This window comes from Quercus robur, chromosome 9 (genome assembly GCF_932294415.1).
Source record: "Quercus robur chromosome 9, dhQueRobu3.1, whole genome shotgun sequence".
In the NCBI taxonomy this organism is placed as follows: Eukaryota; Viridiplantae; Streptophyta; class Magnoliopsida; order Fagales; family Fagaceae; genus Quercus; species Quercus robur.
The window spans coordinates 7,096,379-7,117,934 of record NC_065542.1 but is presented as its reverse complement, the minus strand read 5'-3'; the positions used below and the strand labels follow the sequence as shown (position 1 = coordinate 7,117,934).

The 21,556-nt window shown below is 33.2% G+C and overlaps 2 protein-coding genes across 4 annotated transcripts in view; both read right to left on the bottom strand.

Annotated features, from left to right (window-relative positions):
- Positions 1–1,932: 1,932 nt before the first annotated feature.
- LOC126699200 (uncharacterized calcium-binding protein At1g02270) lies at positions 1,933–6,596 on the bottom strand. Of its 2 annotated transcripts, none has more exons than XM_050396874.1 (10): positions 5,969–6,596; positions 5,647–5,751; positions 5,398–5,503; positions 4,200–4,420; positions 4,010–4,086; positions 3,799–3,907; positions 3,565–3,690; positions 3,351–3,461; positions 3,113–3,220; positions 1,933–2,725 (listed from the first exon to the last, which is right to left on the bottom strand). In XM_050396874.1, exons 1-10 carry the CDS (start codon positions 6,164–6,166, stop codon positions 2,504–2,506), a joined length of 1,383 nt encoding a protein of 460 aa, XP_050252831.1. In that variant the 5' UTR covers positions 6,167–6,596; the 3' UTR covers positions 1,933–2,503. The 2 variants fall into 2 exon arrangements, with proteins under 2 accessions (XP_050252831.1, XP_050252830.1); XM_050396873.1 differs by having other exon boundaries at positions 1,933–2,728; positions 5,969–6,595.
- A 9,372-nt stretch (positions 6,597–15,968) lies between these two features.
- The window catches only part of LOC126700510 (WAT1-related protein At5g64700-like), a 55,053-nt gene continuing 49,465 nt past the window's right edge, over positions 15,969–21,556 (bottom strand). The window contains exons 1-7 of one of the 2 annotated variants that reach the window (XM_050398688.1): positions 19,714–20,266; positions 19,546–19,608; positions 17,445–17,561; positions 17,105–17,336; positions 16,746–16,904; positions 16,435–16,586; positions 15,969–16,304 (exon numbers count right to left, since the gene is read on the bottom strand). In XM_050398688.1, the coding sequence (XP_050254645.1) occupies positions 16,160–16,304; positions 16,435–16,586; positions 16,746–16,904; positions 17,105–17,336; positions 17,445–17,561; positions 19,546–19,608; positions 19,714–19,907 (1,062 nt within the window). In that variant the 5' untranslated portion in view covers positions 19,908–20,266 and the 3' untranslated portion in view covers positions 15,969–16,159. Of the gene's footprint in view, positions 16,305–16,434; positions 16,587–16,745; positions 16,905–17,104; positions 17,337–17,444; positions 17,562–19,545; positions 19,609–19,713; positions 20,267–21,556 lie in introns of those variants that run through there. The other variant, XM_050398687.1, reaches the window with a different exon arrangement.

The following is a 21,556-nucleotide window of genomic DNA, read 5'->3' as shown; positions in this document are numbered from 1 at the left end:
TAACTTTGTCGTTAAAAATTAACTTCTCAATTTCGAATTCAATAATCAAGTGATTGTAACAAGTTCTCATCTGAAAAAGAAAAAAAAAAAAAAGTTTATGAATTGTTCAACATGCTCAACATACTCTCATTATATTCCCTTACTGGCATGATTTATAATGAGACATCATTTTTAATACTGAAAATCATACATTTAAAGTGTCAAGACATTTTTTAATAACATTGTGAAGAGATGAATGTTTGTAATATCTTTAACCCTTTAAACAACTCCCACCTTGAAAGTAGGGCTTACCATGCAAACTGGAGACCTGACAAAACTGACCAACCCAACCGAAACTAACTCATCACAACTGAATTTGACACCTCTGGTGGTCAGTGATGGGTCTTAGCCCTCAAAAACTAACTTTGGCTGGTCGAGTGGCAAGTTTCATCCTCAAAAACCCTAGCCACCCGATCCGCCCAACAAACACTCAAAGACGACCAAAAATTACCTAGATCTAGCGACAATTTGGCTCTCCTTAGGTTTGATCTAGCCATGTTTGGCCTCCCTTTACTTAGATCCACTCAAATCTGACCAAGATCTACTATCTTCCTCGCTTAAATTTGCTTAAATTTGGTGATATTTGGCTGGATCTAGCCTAGATCTACTCAAATCCGGCCACCTTCGCTCCTTATTTGACCCGCCTGAATCGACTGATGACTTTCGTAGGCCTGATCCGACTTGACCCGTGTTGGTTCGTGGTCGGTTGCGGGTCCCTTCTCCTTCCACCTAACTTGAGCGGGTCGAGTTCGGGTTGAGGTCAAAACCGACCCGTGGACAGTCCTACTTGAAAGTATGAATATGCATGTTATCTCTCTATATACAATATGGAGGTAAAAATTCCATAGTGCATAGATAACTAAATCCACTAAATATAGCCACCTAACAAAAAGAAAGAAAGAAAGAAAGAGACATAACGGACATGAACTTTATACTAAAATCACATGGGCATTTCACATTTTGGTCTATCATGGCCTAAAGAATTAGAAAGCTGTTTTTAAGAAAAAAACAACTGAGAAGAAAACAATTACCAAACGTGCTTTCAGATCGCAAGCTGTTCTTTTCATTAACCAAATTTTTTTTTAAATATTGAACTATAAATCTTATAGTTGTCTGTTTACTTTTTTTTGGCACTAAAAGCCATACAAACAGAATCTAAGCTGTAAGTTATGCAGTTTTGATTATTATAACCGTTTCATATAGATTTTGTTTTCTCTAACAGACGAACTGATCAGATACCCTTTTAGGCATAATTCTTTGTACCCAAATAAGCATAATCCTAAATCCTAAAGGCCATAGATCTCTATAAAAAAAATCACAATATAAAAGAGTAAATGATCATAGTTTGGCTAGATTGTCAATTAATTTTCCAAATTGTGTCGTGTAAATGGAGGATGTTTCACCACTTGTTTTCCATGTACTTCAAGCCGATAAGGCTAACTTGGTTTAAATAATATTGGATGTCTTGTTTCTCAACAACCAAAAAAAAAAAAAAAAATCAATCCACGGCAAGAATGTTTCTTCTTTGTAAGTAATTTGTTATGAGAATTTTCCCAGATCAGCAATAAAAAAATAAAAAAAATAAAAAAAAAAAGCTACTTTTATAAGAACTTCTACCTTCCAAATGCTTTTCCAAGAAAAACGACAAGATTAGGATGCTTTTTGTTATTTTGAATTTAGAGACTAACCATGAACTTGTACTAACACTATTTGGTTTTAATGGCTCTTCTCATACTTTGCAAAATATATCATTCCCCAAACTAAAAAAGAAAGGTTCAGGCATCCGTCAGGTAGAAATATAGGTATAAAGTGGACATGACACAATGTACAAGTACAATCTGTAAGTGTAAACTCTTCTGTTTGGTATATCAAATCTGTTGTTAGACCAGAATCTATAACAAGATAAATGTGTATACTTTTCTTGAATGCAGTCCAAATACAAGAGGATGCTAAATGTATGGTGCATCTCACCATGCTACAAAAAGGTGATTGCCACCGAACTATATTTATACGTATATATATATATATATATATATCCTCAAGTCTCAATGTTCTTACTCTGATTTGTTTCTTTCCTATTTCTTTTTCCCAACTAAGGGGAAACAGAGTAAAAGGCAGAACAGAACGGGACAGTGTTGAACGCTAGCCCCATTTTATCAACTGCGAGGCACAGGGATCTTGATGTACCTGAATGAAAAAGTAGGTCAGCAAGTCTCACCCTAGTGACTTCGCTGATGCTCCTTGAAGATTATAAAAAACTCGATGTTTCCGTCCAACAATGGAACATGAATCATCTAACATGGCCCTGTCACCTAAAAAAGCTAAAGATATTTCTGCCCAAAAACTCTGATGGTTGGCTTTGCTCCAGGAATCCATCAATCTTTAGCCCCCGAGCTTTCCCCTTCCTTTTTTGGGATCCTTCTGTACAAGTTTTACATCTAAGTTCTTTTACACCTGAGGTTTGTCAGGATAACGACTGAGAGCATGGCATCCTTATTGGTGAGAAAACTACAGTCAGTCGTGCATGATCAGAAAGCGAGTAGTCTTCAGGCCACGTTCCTTTCTCCACTTCAGGAGGGAAGAGAACTGCATTTTTTATACTGAAGCCAATGGTTTGCTCCTGAATTCCCCTTGCCTCATGGCTAATTTCCTCTCTTTGCTCTGACCCTGAAGAATTCCAAATTCGCTGCTGCAATGCCATAGTTCACAACATGAACAGATATATTTGACATCAACTAAAATAATTTCCAATGGGGTTGTGATCTATACATGAGACCATATTATAACAGGAGACATGATCTGATAACGATCTATATCTATATCTATATCTATATATATATATATATAAATTGCTGCCACAAGTTTTGAGCCATCCAATCCCATAACATGAACAGCATAGATATAAGCAAGCAAGATTGTCTTGCTCAAATGTAAAGCTTGAAACCCCAGAGTGCAACTGGTGCTAAAGCCTATAAATGTTTTACTACCAAAAGAATTGGTTGTGTTGTTTGAATGCCCTGAAGCTACATATAGACGAGAGCTAAATCAATGACTTCAACTGGACATAATTTACCTGAAATTCTGTTAAATCAACAACACCATTTCCATCTTTGTCTGCTTGATCCCACAATTCCTTTGACTCCTCAACACTAAGCCCATTGCAATGGCCAATTAAATTAAACTGCAACGAAATGACCATACAGTATTAGAGAACATGAGCTCTGAAACAAATGTTAATTTTTCTTAGAAACCAATATATATGTGAAAAGCTAATCATGTCCACCAATCCTCCTCCAATAATTATACTGTACCTGTCTAAGTGCTTCACAGAAACCTGAGTAGTTAATGTAATCACCATGGTTGTCAGCCTTCAGAAAGGCAAATGCATCATTTTCTGTCAGTGATGCTCTCCGTAGTAGATACTGAAAATTGGAAAGATCAACCATCAGAATGCAGAAGGAAACATCTGCAAAGTATCACAACAATGTCTAAACAAAGTTAAGGCTGAAAAATGAAGTAACTGACCTTGAACATGGCAAATACTGCTTCACTCCAACTTGTTTTTAGTAGTTTCCGATATCTGTTTGGATTAAGAAGCCATATGAAATCAACTCCACATATGTTCCCCCGATGATTTCGGTGGCTAACCCACTGCATTCGGAATAAGAAAGAGATCAGGAATGTGAAAAGCAAATACAAGCACTAAACAGATCTTCTGGCACAAGGGAATGAAATTTTTGAAGTGAAGTAAAGATTGACCTTTTGTGCATCTGCATCAGCATATTGATGAGCAGTATCATATGATGACACAAATCCCTGGGATCGAAGGAACTTGTAAACATGTCCACGTTTGCTTCCATTCCAGTCACTACAGTGAGTACAAATCACAAGAAGCATATGAGTATAATAGAACAGTGAAAACAACAGAGCAATATAAGCCTCTCAAAACAGAAGATGCATGTAAACTCACCCACAGAGTATGATTGGCATGGGATTAAGATCATTCTCTTTCTGATAAGATTCCACGTATTGCAGTATTTTGTAGACCTACAATGAGGGATGTATAAGACACGATGAAGGCAAGGCATCATGGAAAATGACTAAAATGAAATATTTACGGTATACATACACAGAGGAATATAAAATTGAGAATGAATTACCTGGTGCAATCGTACAATACACAGACTTGAATCATGAGGAAATAACAAGTGGGTATTCACAATGAGAATTTCTTGCCGGATATCATTGGTTCGACATTGTGAGAATGGGGCAGCTATTTCAACATGTAACAACTGAGCCACACGGTCTCCAAAATCATTGAAAGGAAACTCGCGATAGTTAAGAACTTTAAAATGATCCTTACGCACTGCAGTCAGCAGACCTATAAAATCCAACAGAAACACCGTAAATTGGTATGAACTATGAATGCATTGACTCAGGTTAAATGGGTGGAAAAATCAGCAGCATATACTCGTTCATAAATGAGGTGGTTTATTTACCACTAATATATATAACAAATACTCAACTTTACCCTCTCTCTCTCTTCAGAAATTTTAATGTATAGCTGAAATTAGACAGATACTTCTATTGGGTGCCAAATACAATCACATATAAGAAAGATCAGAAAAGACCAACAATACTGATGAGTCTGTTAAAAAGGCCCATCCCACTCTCTTCGACATGAAAACTGTATAGTAGGCGGAACTCATCTGTTAAAAAGGATTACCCCACACTCTCCAACAAGGCAACTGTATGGTCAGGTGGAGCTCATCCTCTTCCATTTACAAAGTCCTTATTTTTAACCCGGTTTCTTCACTTATGTTGACTAATTACCAAAATTTCTACAAAGAAAGGAGCAAAAAATAGTGTCAACATCAAAAAGTAGGAAGCACAGTTTCCTTTCTAACAGATCTCTAGAATAAAATGGCTTTTCCCTTAAATTCACAATGCTCATTCCCGTTTTAACCACACTATTGTAAGGTTGCATGTTTCTTTCCATCTTTCCTGAATCCAACAAACCAGACCATTAGGCAACTGATGATGGGACACATTATATACACAACAAAAATTTCCAAATAATCAGTATGCATATCTGATCGGAAACTTTTACATCCAAAACAAGCCTAATTAAGTTCAATTTCTACTAGTTTTATGCAGTCTAAATATGTACAGTGTCAAAACAAGGAATCTTTCAATAATTTGTTTGTAGGAATCTTTCAATTTCTATTAGTTTTATGCAGTCTAAATATGTACAGTGTCAAAACAAGGAATCTTTCAATAATTTGTTTGTGGGAAAACAACTTATATCAGGACCCAATGGCAACTTGATAAATCTAAAATGGGTTTTAAAGAGAATACCATCACCGCGGTTGTTCGTCCGTCCAAGCTTGAAATTAACATATCCGGCATCACCAAGTCTCTTCTCATACAAATTAACAAGCTCCTCATTTCCAACCCAGAATTCCTGTGCCACCAACACACCAAATCCACCATATTAGCATATACCCATTAAGAAACTAGTTTATTCTTTCATCCAAACCCATTGAAATCCATCAAAGAAAGATATTAATTTTCCCAAAAAAAAGTGGGTGTTAAGCAAAAACAAACCTGAAGACAAATGATAGAAGATCTCTCATATATCAATGAATCCAATATGCTACGATTCCTGGCCAACCAATACGCTCTGTAATCGCTTTCACGGCAACTAGGATCCTGCTTCAAACATTGAAAGTGAATGAATACCGAATCAAATAAAACACAGAAACAAACATTGAAAGCAAAACTACCATTACCCACAAAAGTAATTGAACATACTATGCTCAAGAAAATGTAAATACCAGATCAAATAAAACATAGAAACAAGCATCTAAAAGTCATTGAAACATGAGCAAATTCAAACTACATATGAAAAAAAATAACAAAAGGGTACCTCACGGTTGAGGCGCTTGTAGATTGGGGCAAGGATGTTGAAAGTGGTGCAAGTAATACAAGGCTGTTGGTGTTGCTGTTGGTCTCTAATAGAAGAAGAAATTGCATAGCTCCCTATCTTTGAAATCCGTCCCTTCATTTTACTGACCCTCCTACAATCCTTCCTCATTTCTCTTCTCTCACCAATATACACACACATATAGATAGGGAAATTAAAAACAGTTTCTTTCAATCACCCACCAAAGAAAAATACAAACTTTAAAGATGGGTTTTGTTCCTTTTCTCAAACAAAACAATGGGTCAGTTTTGATTGTGAAAGACAATGATGGGGTTTGGTGGTTTTTGGATGTAACAGAAACATGGAACCCTCTGTTTTTTTCCTTCAAGGCTGCTTTGTTGTTTGAAGAGGAAGAAGGGGAATGGGAAGTGTAGCCGGTGGGAGAAGGATGTTTTGGGAAGGGAAATCGAAGCGGAAATGACCGGTTACGGCGGTGTTAAGTTTTGGGAAGAGAGAGAGAGAGAGAGAGAGAGAGATTAAAAGAACAACCTCGTGGTAGTTGTTGTCCTCTTATAATTCTACGTATTTTACGTTGTCTCTTTGCTAATTGCCTATGTTGTGTGTGCTCTACATGTTTGTGTTTGTTGCGTATTTATAGAATTCAGGAATAGTTGGTGTTTCTAGCTGCTCAAAAAGGAAAATGGGAGGGACCAAAAAAAAAAAAAAAAGTTACAACTTTTGTCGTAACTCACCATGTTACAAGTTGTGAACGATGAAGTCAAAATAATAACTTCATACTCTACTACTTATAATTGTAGATTTTTTTTAATGTCCCGAGCATTGCTCCCTCAAAAATATAAGATGACGTGGAATATGCGCGCATAATTCGGTTTATATTTATTGGAAAGGGGCTCTTAGGCTAATTTTTGACTCTATCACTCTTTTCTTTTCTATGCTTTTGCTTGCAACGAACGCATGGGTTTCCTGGCTTTTTATCTATACCTTTGAATTACGTTATAAACTCTGCACAAAAATTCTCATAATATCCATTATTTTATTGTATGAAAGTTGTCATCATACATTGGATCGACTTTGATTCCCATCTATATCATAGACTACTTGTTACTACTTGTTGGTTTGACGCAAATCTAAAACCCTTATTCCTCGATGAAAAAAAGTTGTTAGTTGAGTCAATTGAAACCCACTATAATCACATAATATCTGTTTTTTTTATATATATATATATATATAAATTGTATCTTGTCATCATACAATGGATCAAGTTCAAATCCCATCCATATCATAGAAACAACGACTACTTATTGTTTTGATGTAATTCAATTCTAAATCTCTAATTTGACCACACACAAAAAGTTCGATTTGAGTTAATTGGAACTCGTTATAGATTTCTACGGTTAGGACTTACACTTCGTTTGTGAGTTCATAAAGAAATAGAATTAAATGAGTAAATCATAAATGAATAAAATGAAATGAATGGTAAGTAAACTTGTTTTGGAATAACATAGAGGAAAAAAAATGAAATGATTTAATCACAATAGAACTATTAGACCCTTATTTTAAAATAAAATAATAAATATATAAGAGTATTTTGGAAGTTTTAGTGAAAATTTCATAAAACCCTATCATATTCTCTCTTATTTCTCCAAATTTTGAGGGGAATAAAAATTTGAGGTTTTGAGAAAATATAGAGAAATGAGTGTTCTATCTTCTCTCCTATCAATTTCATTTTTCCTTACTTAAACTTCCAAAGAATGGATAATTCTCTCCATTAAAAATCTCAAATAAAAAAAATGAAAAAAAAAATTCTAAAATTATTCTTTCCGTTCAATTTTTTTCTCTTCTTCCAAATAAGGGCTTAGAATCCATCTCGAATGGTACGTGTCAATAGGATTAATCAAATTGGGGGTGGCAATACTTGAGGACCCACAGAATTTAGATCTCTCTTTTCTCTGCCGAAAGTGAAAACAAATCGATAGGGTGCCTAGTGCCTACAACGTGATGATGATTATAAAGCATTGGAAATCCATGATCCACTCATGTCTGCTCGTACATTTTTTTTGATAGTTTATACATCGTGCGGTACTTGGTTGCTGAGAGAATCAGATTCTCAATTCTCAGTCCATACAATGTTAGCAAAGTTCTTCTTATTTTGTTTGTTAATGATATCAATTTTTGATCCTTAGAATAAACTTTTATTATACAAAATGGATTAGTATAAGCTTTTAGTATCTCTGTGTTTTTAAGTTTTAACTATATATAAAAAAAAAATTATGAGAAAAAACTTAATTAAATTCTAAATTGGATTTCAATTACGGACCTTAAGTTTTGTAACCTTAAGTTTTGTAATCTCTGTGTTAAGTGAGTTAATGATGAATTTTTTTTAAAATTTTTTTATTATAGAAAATTTCAACCTATGACGTTTGTTCCTAATAATAGCTTTTTATCATTAGATCAAGACACCAATCATTTTTTGGTGTAAGCGGAGAATGAACCCCAGATCTTTTATTAAACTATCAAAGACTTTACTAAATGAGTTACCTGGAACTCACTAACCAATGAAAAATACTAAGAATCCAATATTAATGTACTAAAAAAAAAAAAAAAACCAACAATATACCTGCTCAACAAAAATCACTACACGATATATCTTAATAAAAATTAGAATAAAAATAATCATAAGTGGCATTAAAATTTGGCAAAAATTTTAACATACATCTAATTATGTTTATTTTTTCTAATAATTTGATTAATTATGTTTATTTTTATGGTAAAAAATGTGTTTATTTTTAAATGCATTTATGTGTATGCATGAGTTACAAGCCAATTCTATTAATGTTAGGAACACCTGTTACTTAGGTTAAGATAATTTGGGTAGTTAGTTGTTGACACCAAGAAACTTAGGGTCTTATGGGTAAAGCGCTGGCATTATTAACATTTTAAGTAGCACGGTTAGTTGAGATTTGCAAACTAACTACAGTACTAAATGTTAGTACTTTGATTCGGTATCTGTGTTTCCTTGTTTTTCTAGGTAATTGAGTTGGAAATTAGGTAGTAATTTCATTGTGGAAAGTGATGACTTTGCCGTGCTAAGAACTCTCAGAGTAAACAATTTCTCAAAAAATAAAAAAATACTTACATATTTTTGGACACAGTTTAGATACAAAATTAGTTGTGGCCTAAGGCTACAATCTTACTCTATTAAATAAACATTACTACATATTTAGAAAATCTAATTGTTGATCAATTGCATTTTCTTTAAGCTCTTAATACACATGTTAAATTTTGTATCAATCAGATATTATTTATACTATATGATCTATATTCTTATATTTTATATATAATTTTAAACTACAAAAAATTGCAATTTAAAAAATTTATTGATGACATAATTATTGATCTTTATAAATTTCTAGAAATTTTGCAAACATGGAGAACATAAGAAAAAGATGTAATCCAATGGTGAATTTGTTAAAATTCACTTCCAATAAAAAGATATTGAGTAAGATTGTACCTTTAGGTTACAACTAATTTTGTAACTAAACTTTATCCCATATTCTTCTTCTTTCTTTTCTATATATATATTTATTTATTTATTTATTGTATACACTTTTGGAGGTTGATAGGTTCTTGTCAAGCATGGGGACCAAAAGCGAGTAGTTAAGACTTAAGAGTCACCCAATTGTATTTTAGTTGAAAGAATTTTATGAAATTTTAATCAAGAACAAAAACTTTGAGAGTTGACTACAAGAGTGAGGACTAGACTAATTAACTGCCTATCAACTCCAAAAGATGGAAGCAAAATTCCAAAAATCCTATCTATAAAAAGAAGAAAAAGAAGGTTCAAAACATGATTAGTGTAAAAGTTAATAAAAGGAGGTGCCACATTAGAAGTTTGCTATCCACTTTCGGCCGGCTTTTGATGTGAGAGGTCATCACTCATGGTTTTGCACTATTCAAATGTGAACCATTTTTTTCTTTAAAAAAAAATAATAATTGTGAGCCATTTTTTTTTTAAATAAGAAAAATGTGAGTTGCAACTAGAAGTTTCAATTTGGGCCACACCCACACATGAACCAATTTGTGATGTAGAAATTAGAATAAATTCTATATTATCAAATGGAGCTTCAATGAGCAATCAATGTCATCATATTGCCTACTTTTGTTTTTAAGGATAGAGTAGGCTTGTAGGAGATATGAGTCATGAGTATGTCATCCATGGAGCTTTTATTTTTATTTTTTTGTGGTAAATTTCATCCATGAAGTTATTGAATGGACTATATTGACTTGCTTTAAATCAGAAAAATAAGTTATTGAAAGATTACTTATTTAGAAGTCAGACAAATTGTCAATCAAATTGTTAAAAATAATCTAAAAATTTTATTGCTCTACTAGTTAATATCTTTAGATGTTTCTAATTCAGACATTCGGGATTTAAATTCACTTTTTCCCAATTATCAACTCAAGTACATGTGAGGTACGCATGAGAAGAGGTCAATAAGACGTATGGTGTTGCTTTCACAAACCAAACCAAATTGTAACTACAAGTGGAAATTTGAGCTTTTTTTTGGCAATCGAATTGAATGGCACAGCGCAATTGACCAGTTGTTATTGCAAAATGGTTTAGTTTGGTGTAGAATTTAAGCTAAATCCTCGATCATATCAGCTGTTAATATTAATAACAAATGTAAAACTTCAGAAATGTTCAAATATTTCCTTACCCTGTCTTATACTCTTATATAAAAAATGAATGGGTATTGCCAGTTTGTTGAGGTGGAAATGTGTTTATATATGACTTTTTGTAAGTATCATCGATGTGGTTAATTTTTTTTTTTTTTTTTTGAAATAATCATCGATGTGGTTAATGACGAAACTACTTTTAGATCATGGGGTAATTATTGGGTACTTTCGGAATACAATAAATGCATACTCTCCCTTCTCACATAACTGTGGGTTCCACTAATTAAATTTATGATAGGACATACAATTCATGTGAGAGGAAAGAGTACGCATTTATGGTACTCCCAGAGTATTCAATAATTTTCCAAAAAAATATAATAATAATAATAATAATAGTAATTATTATTATTATAATATTTATTTATTTATTTAAATATAAAATTGAAGCTTAGACCATTTAAATTTTTATATAGAATAGAATGATTAACTAACCTACACTTATGGTTCTAGTTAATTCAACTGGTAAAGTCTTTCATGATTGAATAAGAAATTTGGGGTTCAATCCTTGCCTACACTAAAAATCGATTGGTGTCTCGCTCTGTACATAAAAATGAAGGTACACCCTCCAGCTAATTTGAGTGTTGCTTGGTTGCCCATCTTCATTATAGATTGAACCCTGCAATTTCCTGAATTGTCTGACTCACTAAGTTTAGCTATACGAATAAAAAAGAAAAAAAAAAAAAGAAAAAAAAAAAAAGAAAGAAAGTGGATATTAATTGTCTGTGTTTGGGTATTGATATGGTTAAGAGAACATAAAACAAATGATGTTCTGAAAAATAGTTTTTGTTTTGTTTTGGGTGTTGTTTTCGTAACCCAATTTGTCATGTAGTTTTGATAGAATCATTTTTTTTTTGGATGCGAACGACTTCAATTAATTAAGAAGAAGAAAACAGTACATCATGATTAATATGATAGAATCATATTGAAAGTGCCATTTCATGTCAAATTATTTTATTTTTAAATTTTCTCAAAATTAGATTTTTTCTCTCATATAGTCGTCATCATCAATCATCTTCTTTTTTTTTGGCAAATATATCTTTTTGGTCCATATATATTGGAAGTATTTTCATTTTGGTCCATATGTTTTATAACAATTCAATTTTGGACCAAATTGAACACTTTTAAAACATAGGGATGAAAATTAAAACACCCCCAAAATATAAAGGACCAAAAATGTATTTTTGCCTTTTTTTTTTTTTTTTTTTTTTGGATACTCAAAGCTTTTTTTTTTTTTTTTAATTTGGAATGAAGTGTTAGACTGTGACAGCATAATTTTATTTTAGAAAACTAGGCTAACCTTTAAGTATAGAGATAATATATATATATATATATATATATATAATTAATCATGGATGATTTTTCAAATTTAATAGAATTTCAAATTCCATCTTGATAGGTGTGAGTTAGAATAGAATAAGAAACAATCATTGTATATTTTTTTATGTTTATTTTTTGTTAATATTGAACATATCAGTTAATTTTTCATATATTAATTTAGTGTTGAATTCTAATATATTTATTATTCTTGAACACTATATATAATTATGTACAGTTTTATTTCAGCAGTGCAAGGCAGAATGGTAACAACTAACAAGTAATAAAGAATGAACTAAGGCATGGTTTAGAGGAGGCTAACAGATTAAAGTGATGGGAGTAATTTTAACAAAATTGGGCAATGCTTTTTTAGGCTGAAAGCAATAATAGAGGAGATGAGATTTGCCATCATATTAATTTAATTTGGCTATGCAGATCTGACAAAAGCTGTGGTGTCTCTGGGCCCAGAGACAAAGAAGCATCTGGGGCTCTTAATGCTGGTTTTTCTCTAGGCAAAAAGGAGGAGGGGTTGTTGAAGACACGTCCATTTCCAATATTTAATCAAATGGATTGTTTGTTTCTTTGTCAAATACTATAAGATGAACTAATTGATAGTTGATATCTACAATACTATTCTTGCAACTTGGAACTAATTGCAAGTGACTCTCCAACAATATAAATTTCCTGGTTTTTTTTCACTTTTCGTTTTTTAATATCAAGTCCCTGAATATTTTAAGGTAGTTTTGTTTCAAGTTAAGTACATGCATCATTGATTTAATACTAGAATGAAAAAAAAAAAAAAAAAAAAAAAAAAAAAAAAAAAAAAAACAAGAGACACCTTAACCTTACTCTTACCTAACAAACTCCCAAAAGGGCCAAAACTACCAAAAAGAGGGGTGTCGGCTGCGCCTTTTTTCCACTACTGTCGGTCTTTTTTTTTTTTTTTTTTTTTTGCTTTTTCTTTCTTTCTATTTTTATAATTGGCTGAGGAGGAATTTGAATATGGACACGTTACACCAAAAACTGACAATTGACTTATAAGACTCTTAATGGCCATTCGGAGTTAGCTGACTTAAGGCGAACCAAAAACTTTAGCTTTAATTATGCACTTAATGCCATTGCTAACTGATCATTTAACTATACCTCTTTCTATGCTTGTATTGTATGATTGAATACTATATAAAATATTTACAATGTTGTTAATCTTACCAAGTTGATTTTTTGAGGGAGCTAGCGATCTATAAATGAAGCATTTGAGTCCTTTTAACACCTTTCACATGAAATTTCATATGGCACCCACGTCCGTACACCCTCACAGAGTCACAGGAAGCAGAGGTGCATTCATGGCTTATTGGCTTGGCATTATTACTATTCAACGCTCCAGCTAGCAATTGCTTTCCTAGCCACATTTTCACTCATGTAGACCCATTGTCCTGTCTGTCCAAGTGCTTACAAATTCATACACCCTTAATTCCTTAACTCACCTAACTAGTAACTACTATAGAAACTAGCACACACAAACACATTTACGGATCACATACAAATATACAATGATGGTTGTGTTTATTGGTGCATAAACAATATTGTTTTGGTGCTTTTGCAGGAGCTGGACATGGATGTCGCGGAGGAACTCAACAAGAAGCAAAAGAAGAGAATTTCGCGTAAACGGAACAGAATTAGCTTTTCAGCTAGCTTGCCTGATGATGTCTGTGGTGTTTTTGCAGGTAGTTTCTGTGCAGTGAAGTACTCTACAACTCCATTTTTGGATATGAGGGAATCGATTTTGGAGATGATTCAGTATGTGGGAGTCTCAAACTGGAAAGATATAGAGGAGTTAGTGTACTGTTACATTGCTCTCAACTCATCAGAGATTCATGAGAGTATTAGAGATGCATTTCTCAGTCTTGCTTCTGCAAGAATGAGCTAAATTGACTCTCTACCCTTAGAGGAATCAAAGAAATTGTTTCTTTATATGTTTGATGAACTGCCATATGATTAGTTCATAAAGTGAAGAACTTTCTTTGCCTTCTTATTCTCAGTTCTGTTATCAATTTTCTTGAAGGAAGAAAAGGCAATGATATGGTTTCCTTTTTATTTTTCTTTCTCCCACCACCTGATCATACATTTGCTAATTGCAGTATAGTTCGTTTTGTTGTTCACTTTGAGCATCAATTTGAATTTGAAACTCAAATGTTAGTAACTGAGAGGAGCTTTTGCAATGTATGATAATAAGGCAATCCCTCTTCAAGAAACACTTAAATAAGCAAGCAGTTGTTAGATGAGATAATGTATGAAATTCACATCGTAACAAGTACCTGTGGATTGAATCAAGTCACAATTTCTCTTCTATTAGCAGCTCAGATGTCATTTATGGATAATGTATACCATAAAAATTTGGCTGGCAAAAGACAAAGATAGGCAGATGCCCAATCCTAGTCTATGAATATCAACTGATAGACTGATAGTATGTCACTTGAAATTGTCTGACCCAAAAAAATGTTACTTGAAGACTTGGAAGTTATACTTACTCACCAAAACATAAGTTTCTTGAAATTATAGTTAATTAGCCGACTGAAACTCATATCGTTGCGGTTCATGCATAGTTTGGTTCAATAAGCTGATGCAGATATATCATGCCATCCATCTTCTCTAATTTGTTTAGGCATGCTCATCTAACAACTTCTTGAACCAAATTGCTTTCCTTATCACTAATCAGATATGAGCAGTAAATTTCAAGTTGAGATGGGGGGAAAACCTAAGTTCTTATATATTGGTATATAGTATTTAGTATTTACATCTGAGTGCACCATGCCCCCATGCAAACCTAATCCCAAAAATTAAGAATGTGTGTAGGGTATAGACCTCACAAAGCCAACCTATATGATATTTCTATTAAATAAAAGTCAGGTTCAGTTATAGACTTTACCCACAGACCATGCTGTAAAAGCAGATGATAATTCTGCCTGCATTGGCAGCATACCATTATCATCATTATTAGAAAAATGTTGTAATATGGTACACTACATTCAAATCACCCTCCAGATTGCATCATATGTCCACCGATTCCTAACAACATTAAGTACGTCATAGTTGTATTAACCTTAAAACCATGAAACTTCACCAAGAACTTGTAACTCAAATTGTCCAATGGCCTGATCTCCTTTATGAGGAGAACCAAAGTTCGAATGCTCCCTTCTCCATTTGTAATAACAAAATTAAAAATAAAAAAATAAAAAAAAAATTCTTACAGCTTACTAACAATAATTATTGCATATTTGCTCTTTTATTTATTTATTATTATTTATATAACTAGGCTGCATCCTCCATTTTCCACCCAACCAAATCGTGGCAAGTCGAGAAATCCTATATAAATCTAATTTTTGCTTAAAACTTAATTGTACAACATGTCACAACTCACAACATAGGCAGAGAAATAAAAATGTTATGACTTCAATCTTGTTTGACTAGTAAAAATTGGTCTCTTGGATTTCTCATATACACTATAAATAGTTTAGTTAAAGCATTGAAACATTAGACCAATTAAACGGAAAATATCTTGAGCAAATAGTAATTTTTTCGATCTTAATTTGGGAATTAATAACTATTGATGACACTTTTCACAATTATGGGTCTATCAAAATATTTATTTTGAAAAATTAGTCAAAGCCCACATGCATAGATGAAGCCCATGTGTACTTTTTCTGATGGAAAATTTAAGAGACGTGGATTGGAAGGCAAAAGAGGATTTATCTTATCTATTTTGAGTTTAATGGAAAAACCTTGTAGATGGGCCTAAGGAATTTGCAAAACTCATCAGCCCATGAGTAGATCACTGTGCATAAAAGCTACAAACACTGGAGAACCTTTTGTATCTACTAAATATTTTTGCTTACCATACAACCTCAAAATCCCAATTAATTCTAGACCTATCACCATCCAAAGTTGATTTTCATAATCCCACTTGTGTTTGAAAATAGTTGTACTTAGCAATTACTAGCACAGTATTACATTTGGGCACATAACTTTCCATTCCTGTTATAGATAATATAGATAAACTTCCTTATCTAATTTATCATTCCTCCCCCATCCCCCTGCGCGCGCACTTGCCATTACAACTGTTGATTACACTACTGCAGATTCATCTGTGGTTGTGGGTACTACTACACTACCAGTATCATTTTTTGACTGAAGCAAGCCTTTCATCTCCTTCCTTTTACCCCACAAGAAGGAATACAACCCAACAATGATCAAAATTGTGCCTAGCAACCTGCATTGATAATTCAATAAAAGTGAGATTGATTTGATATATGTTGAGTGGTATGCAAAGAAAATGTACAGTCATAATAACTTGTCAAAAGGTAGCATCTCTGGCTCAATTGAAAGAAAACAAGTCATACATTCCTAGTCTGAGTTCTGCACCGAGTATGAGAGCTTCTAATATGGACACAAAAATTAGTGACAGTGGATTGAACATTGGGGCATAAACGGGGCCTCGAATTGCAATTACCCATGAAATTAAGCAGAATGTTGCAGCTGTGGCTAGTGCTCCCTAGATGAATAAAATGCATTGTCATTGTCAACATAACTGGGTATAAAATAACAATTAGATGTAAAACAATATTCAAATAAAAATGATGTCTAACAAAGGAAAATTATTAGACATACCATTGCAAATTTGCTGTAGAAATGTTTATGCCTGGAAACTTACAGAGTAAAATATCGTAATTAGTTGCAGATTCCACCCTAAGCTCCATGCAGCCTTCTGTCTATTTAAGCATAGGCCTATTACAGCTGATTGCATTGATGCTATGATGCACGTTAACATTATTGCCCAGTATTTTGATGGGAAAATTTTGAGCAACTTAGCCTGTTTGGAGAAAAAAAGGATATGTTAAAGTTAAAAGAATGAGACTTGAAAATATCTATCATCTAAAATCAAGGCCAGTAGATCGATATGGAGCTTCCCATATCTTTGGTTGAATCCTAGTAGAGACTAATATCATCATCAGTCACTCACTACTCACTAAAAGAAAAGAAATTGATTGTACATTGTAATGTGATACATACTTGAACTACGAACCACACACTATAGGAGAGGCAACAGCCAACCAACATGAAAGTGCCTTGGACCCAATGAGCCATAGATGTTTTCAGAGCAACACTATGGTGAAGACCTTGATGACCAAAATGGAGAGCTTTTCCTTCATAAAGACAAGCAATTAGTGCTCCTGCCACAGAAAAAGTTGCCCCCAGAATCTTCATCTTGCCTGCCTTTGTATTCAGTCCTAGTTTCTCTATACTACAACCATTCAAAAACAAAATCTTGTCATATTGCTTTGGTGATTATAGACTGAAATTTCACGTCTGGCTACTACGATAAGTTCAATTGAAGATCAGTATACTATACCCTGTGATTACGGAGAAGACAAAGGTAACCATTGGAATCAAGTTGAGGAAGCTGATGGCATATGTAGCGTTGGTGTCTCGAAGACCAAAATAGAACAGTCCCATAGCCATTGATATTCTGTATTTTTTTATATAAAAAAATATACATAATGGGAGAAGAGGAAAAAAAAAGAAAGACTCAAGAAGTCAGCATTAGTTTATCAATTAGAATAGGTAAAACTAGACTCACTTTTAGAATGGTCTAAAGCAAATGATTCTATGCTGGGTCTAAACCAAATTATTTGAGTAACGTAAACGTGTTAACTTGATTGCATGACTTATTTATCAAATGGGGTCATGTTAGGTAATATTGACCCAATCTAATAAATATATCATTTAAGAATCAAAAGATCTTGACACATAATTCTTACATGATTAATAAATGTGTTGTGTTCTTATCTATCTATATAATTGAATATTTATAAGTCGACATGACACATAAACACAAATTGTCACTACTTACTATTCATCCCAAATTCTATTAGATTTTTAAATTTGTATATTTTCAATGGACCCAAACCATCTAAAAAATTCCACTACTATCGGTATCTTGCAATAGGGACTGCAAGAGCTTGAAATTCACGACCCATAGGCAGCACAACAGGACCTTTGAAATGAAATGGAAGGTGCCTATCGTACCACAGAAATCACATAGTAAGGAGGCATTTAACATTTTCATTGCTTTTGCAATTCCCTACGGTCTATCTCTCATTTAGAAGAATATTTCCCCCAAATAATTAATGACTTCCAACTCCATTACAATCATGCTGTTTATCTTTTTCTCCTTTGGGAATATAAATCATAAAAGCTTGACCAACACTTCTTACCATCAACAGAATGAAAATGAATGGCTAAGAGCCAGAACCAAACCCACCAACATAAAAAGGCCACCCTTTTTATAAGGAAAAAAGTCACTTCAAAGGGAAGGGGAAAATGTGAATTAAAATTTTTTATCTATTTTTTTTTTTATTGTTTTTTTGGACAGTGACACCCCACACGATAGAATATAAGATTTTGATCTTATTCATTATCACAAACATTTGGACAAACAAAAATTTCCGCATTTAAAGAACAAGAAATTTCATAAAATTCAAAGCTAAATATATAAAAATCCAAACCAATTACTTGAATATTAAAAGGAAAGTCAAATGAGTTCTTCTGCCACTACAATAAAATCCTATAACATTTTTACTACAAACAAGGTATTACTTCTTCATAAGTCAAAAAAAGAAAAAAAGATTATACCAAGATCCACCACAACTCATCATAACAAGAGTGTTATAAAAATATTGTGAAATTTTATTGTGTCCTTAGACTTTTTCAAGTCAAATAAGTTGATAGCCTTGAAATCTATGAATTTGTTATGTAAAGTGTTTTTCTTTTTTGTTGGGGGGGGGGGGGGGGGGGGGCGGTTGTGGAAAGGACCACTGTAAGAATGAATTAAAAGAACATTTCTTGTTTTTAAATTTGTTAAATGGCAGCAAATAATTTTATTTTATCTTTTGTAAAAAATTTAAAAGATTACATATATGAATATACAGACCATGCTTCTCTTGAATTTCACTTAGAAAAAAATTTAGGTAGTCTTGGAGCAGTGCTTAGGCTCTCACAAAGAGAGTGGGCTCCATGGTGGGACCCACATGTGGAGTCCACTCCCTTTGTGAGAGTCAGAAACACTGCTCCGGAATTGTCTAAGAATAATTACCATCCTAGCATTAGCTCTCATCTTCAACCTCCAAGCATTGAATACATCTCCTCACCATCTCAATCACAACCATCTGACTTGCAAGTTGCAAGAAAGTGATTTACCGTGACCTCCCTACATATACAAGGTGGCCAAGCTCTAGTGGACAATACTATAGTCAACTTATAGATATCTCATAAATTTAATGAAGATGATACATTAGATGTAGTTATATTGGGAATTGCTTTTTATGGTTTTGCATCAGGGTAAGAGTCATTGTTTTTTGAGATAGAAAATGAGTGATTGTTGAACATAGAGTTCCATGTAATTCTATAAGCATCAAAAGGCACCCACTTTAGTCTCAAATGGTAATACTAACCCAGTTAAGGCGCTAAGAAAAAGCCAGAACCAAACTGACCAGCTCAACTTCTTTGTGATTTCCCTGCAACCATGCCGAACCATATTCACAGTATTATCAACCAAAACTTAGTGAAAATGAATGTCACACAAAATTTATCAAAGGAATAATAAACAAGGACTAGCTAACCTTTCGAAATAGAACGCAAAAGGGGCAACACAAATAGCAGAAACAACATTACGGTAAGTCATGAGAGCAAAAATAAACGTTCCCTGGCTAAGTATGACCCTTGACAGTATTTGGAGACCGGTCGTGAAAATTTGAACCAGCAACATAGCCATAGCTACCTCTGAAGATGCAAACAATTTCTTCACCTTTCCCATACCTATCTCTCTTTTCTCTCTCTCTCTCTCAACAAAAAGTTATAACAAAAATGAGAAAAGAAATGCAATGGGGTCAGAGTGAGAAAGAAAAGAAATTAATTAATGCTTGTGGGCATTGAAAACAATCCAAAGGGTCAAGGATTGTTAGAGTTGCAAGTAACAGAAGGCTTTTTTGTTTTGGTTTTTTGAGTTACAACTTGGCACTTGCTATATATGCTCGAGTTTAGGAGAGGCTCTCTTTCAGTTTTGGACACTGAACCTACTCCTCCACCATGTTTTTAGCTTAAGCCTTTTGTGTTGTCATCTGTATATATCTTGTGAATAACTAAATATTCTCTAACCATCATTTTACACGCACTTTTATACTATATCCATACACGGAGGGAGGGGGAGGTATTCAGATCCTCTAAATTTCCTAGATATTCTTCAAATAGATTTTTTTAAATCTTAATCATTCATTTATGATTTAAGGGTCTAGATTCTGTCATGTCAGTATTCCACAAACAATACTTTTGATTATTTTGTTCGCAACATTATTTTATTATTTTAAGACTATTGTTCGTGGAATACTAACATGATAGAATCTAGACCCTTAAATCATAAATGAATGGTTAAAATTTAAAGAAATTTATTGGTAGAGTATCCTAAGACATTTAGAGGATCTAAATCCGAGCCGGGAGGGGAGGCTAGGAGCGGCCATGGCACCCTTGGATTTTCCAAAAATGCCTCCTCCCTTCTATTTAATGTTAAAATTTTAAAATATTGAGTAATTTTTAGGTGATGCCCCTATTCATTAAAAAAAAAAAGTATAAATACACAGCTGAAATAAAAATCATGCCAAACTACACAGCTAAAATAAAAATCTTTTGATAAAATATATATATATATATATATATTATATTGATTTGCTTTAGATTGGCTGGCTGACCGTGATATATATATATATATATATATATATATTATATTGATTCTCTTTACATTTTCTGGCTGACCGTGATATATATATATATATATATATATTTATATTATATTGATTCACTTTAGACTTGCTGGCTGATCACGGTCAGTGTTTCTAATCTTTGCTTCACAGAACCTCACAGTTATACAAATATCTTTGTTTCTAATCTTGAGAAGAGGGAGCAACAACTGAGGGTGAAAGAAAGACAGTACCCATATAAATAGATCTCTAGCAGCGGGAAAATAAAATTTTAGAGAGGAGGGAGATGAAAAATTTAGGAAGTAGATGAAATTTTGGAGAAGATGCAAGTAGTGAGGGATTTTGGAAATTTTGTTAACAGAGCAAGGAGAAGTTTTGGAGAAAATACAGGTAGTGAGGGATTTTGGTTCAGAGCAAGAAGAAAGAAATTTTTGGAGAAGGCGGGTAGAGGGGGATTTTGGGAATTTTGGGAATTATGCTTAAGCAGAGCGTATTACGTTTAGCAAGGGAATAGGGATTCAGCACTTTTAATAAGGAATGTCTATTCCTCATTTTAAGGAATAGAGATTCATATGGAATGATTATTACAGGTAATAAAAACATAACCAAACAACTGTAAAGCTAAATCATAGGAATAGTTATTACATTACAATTTCTATTACACTCTACCAAACGTACCCTAAGTAATTTTTAGGTGATGGCCCCCATTCAT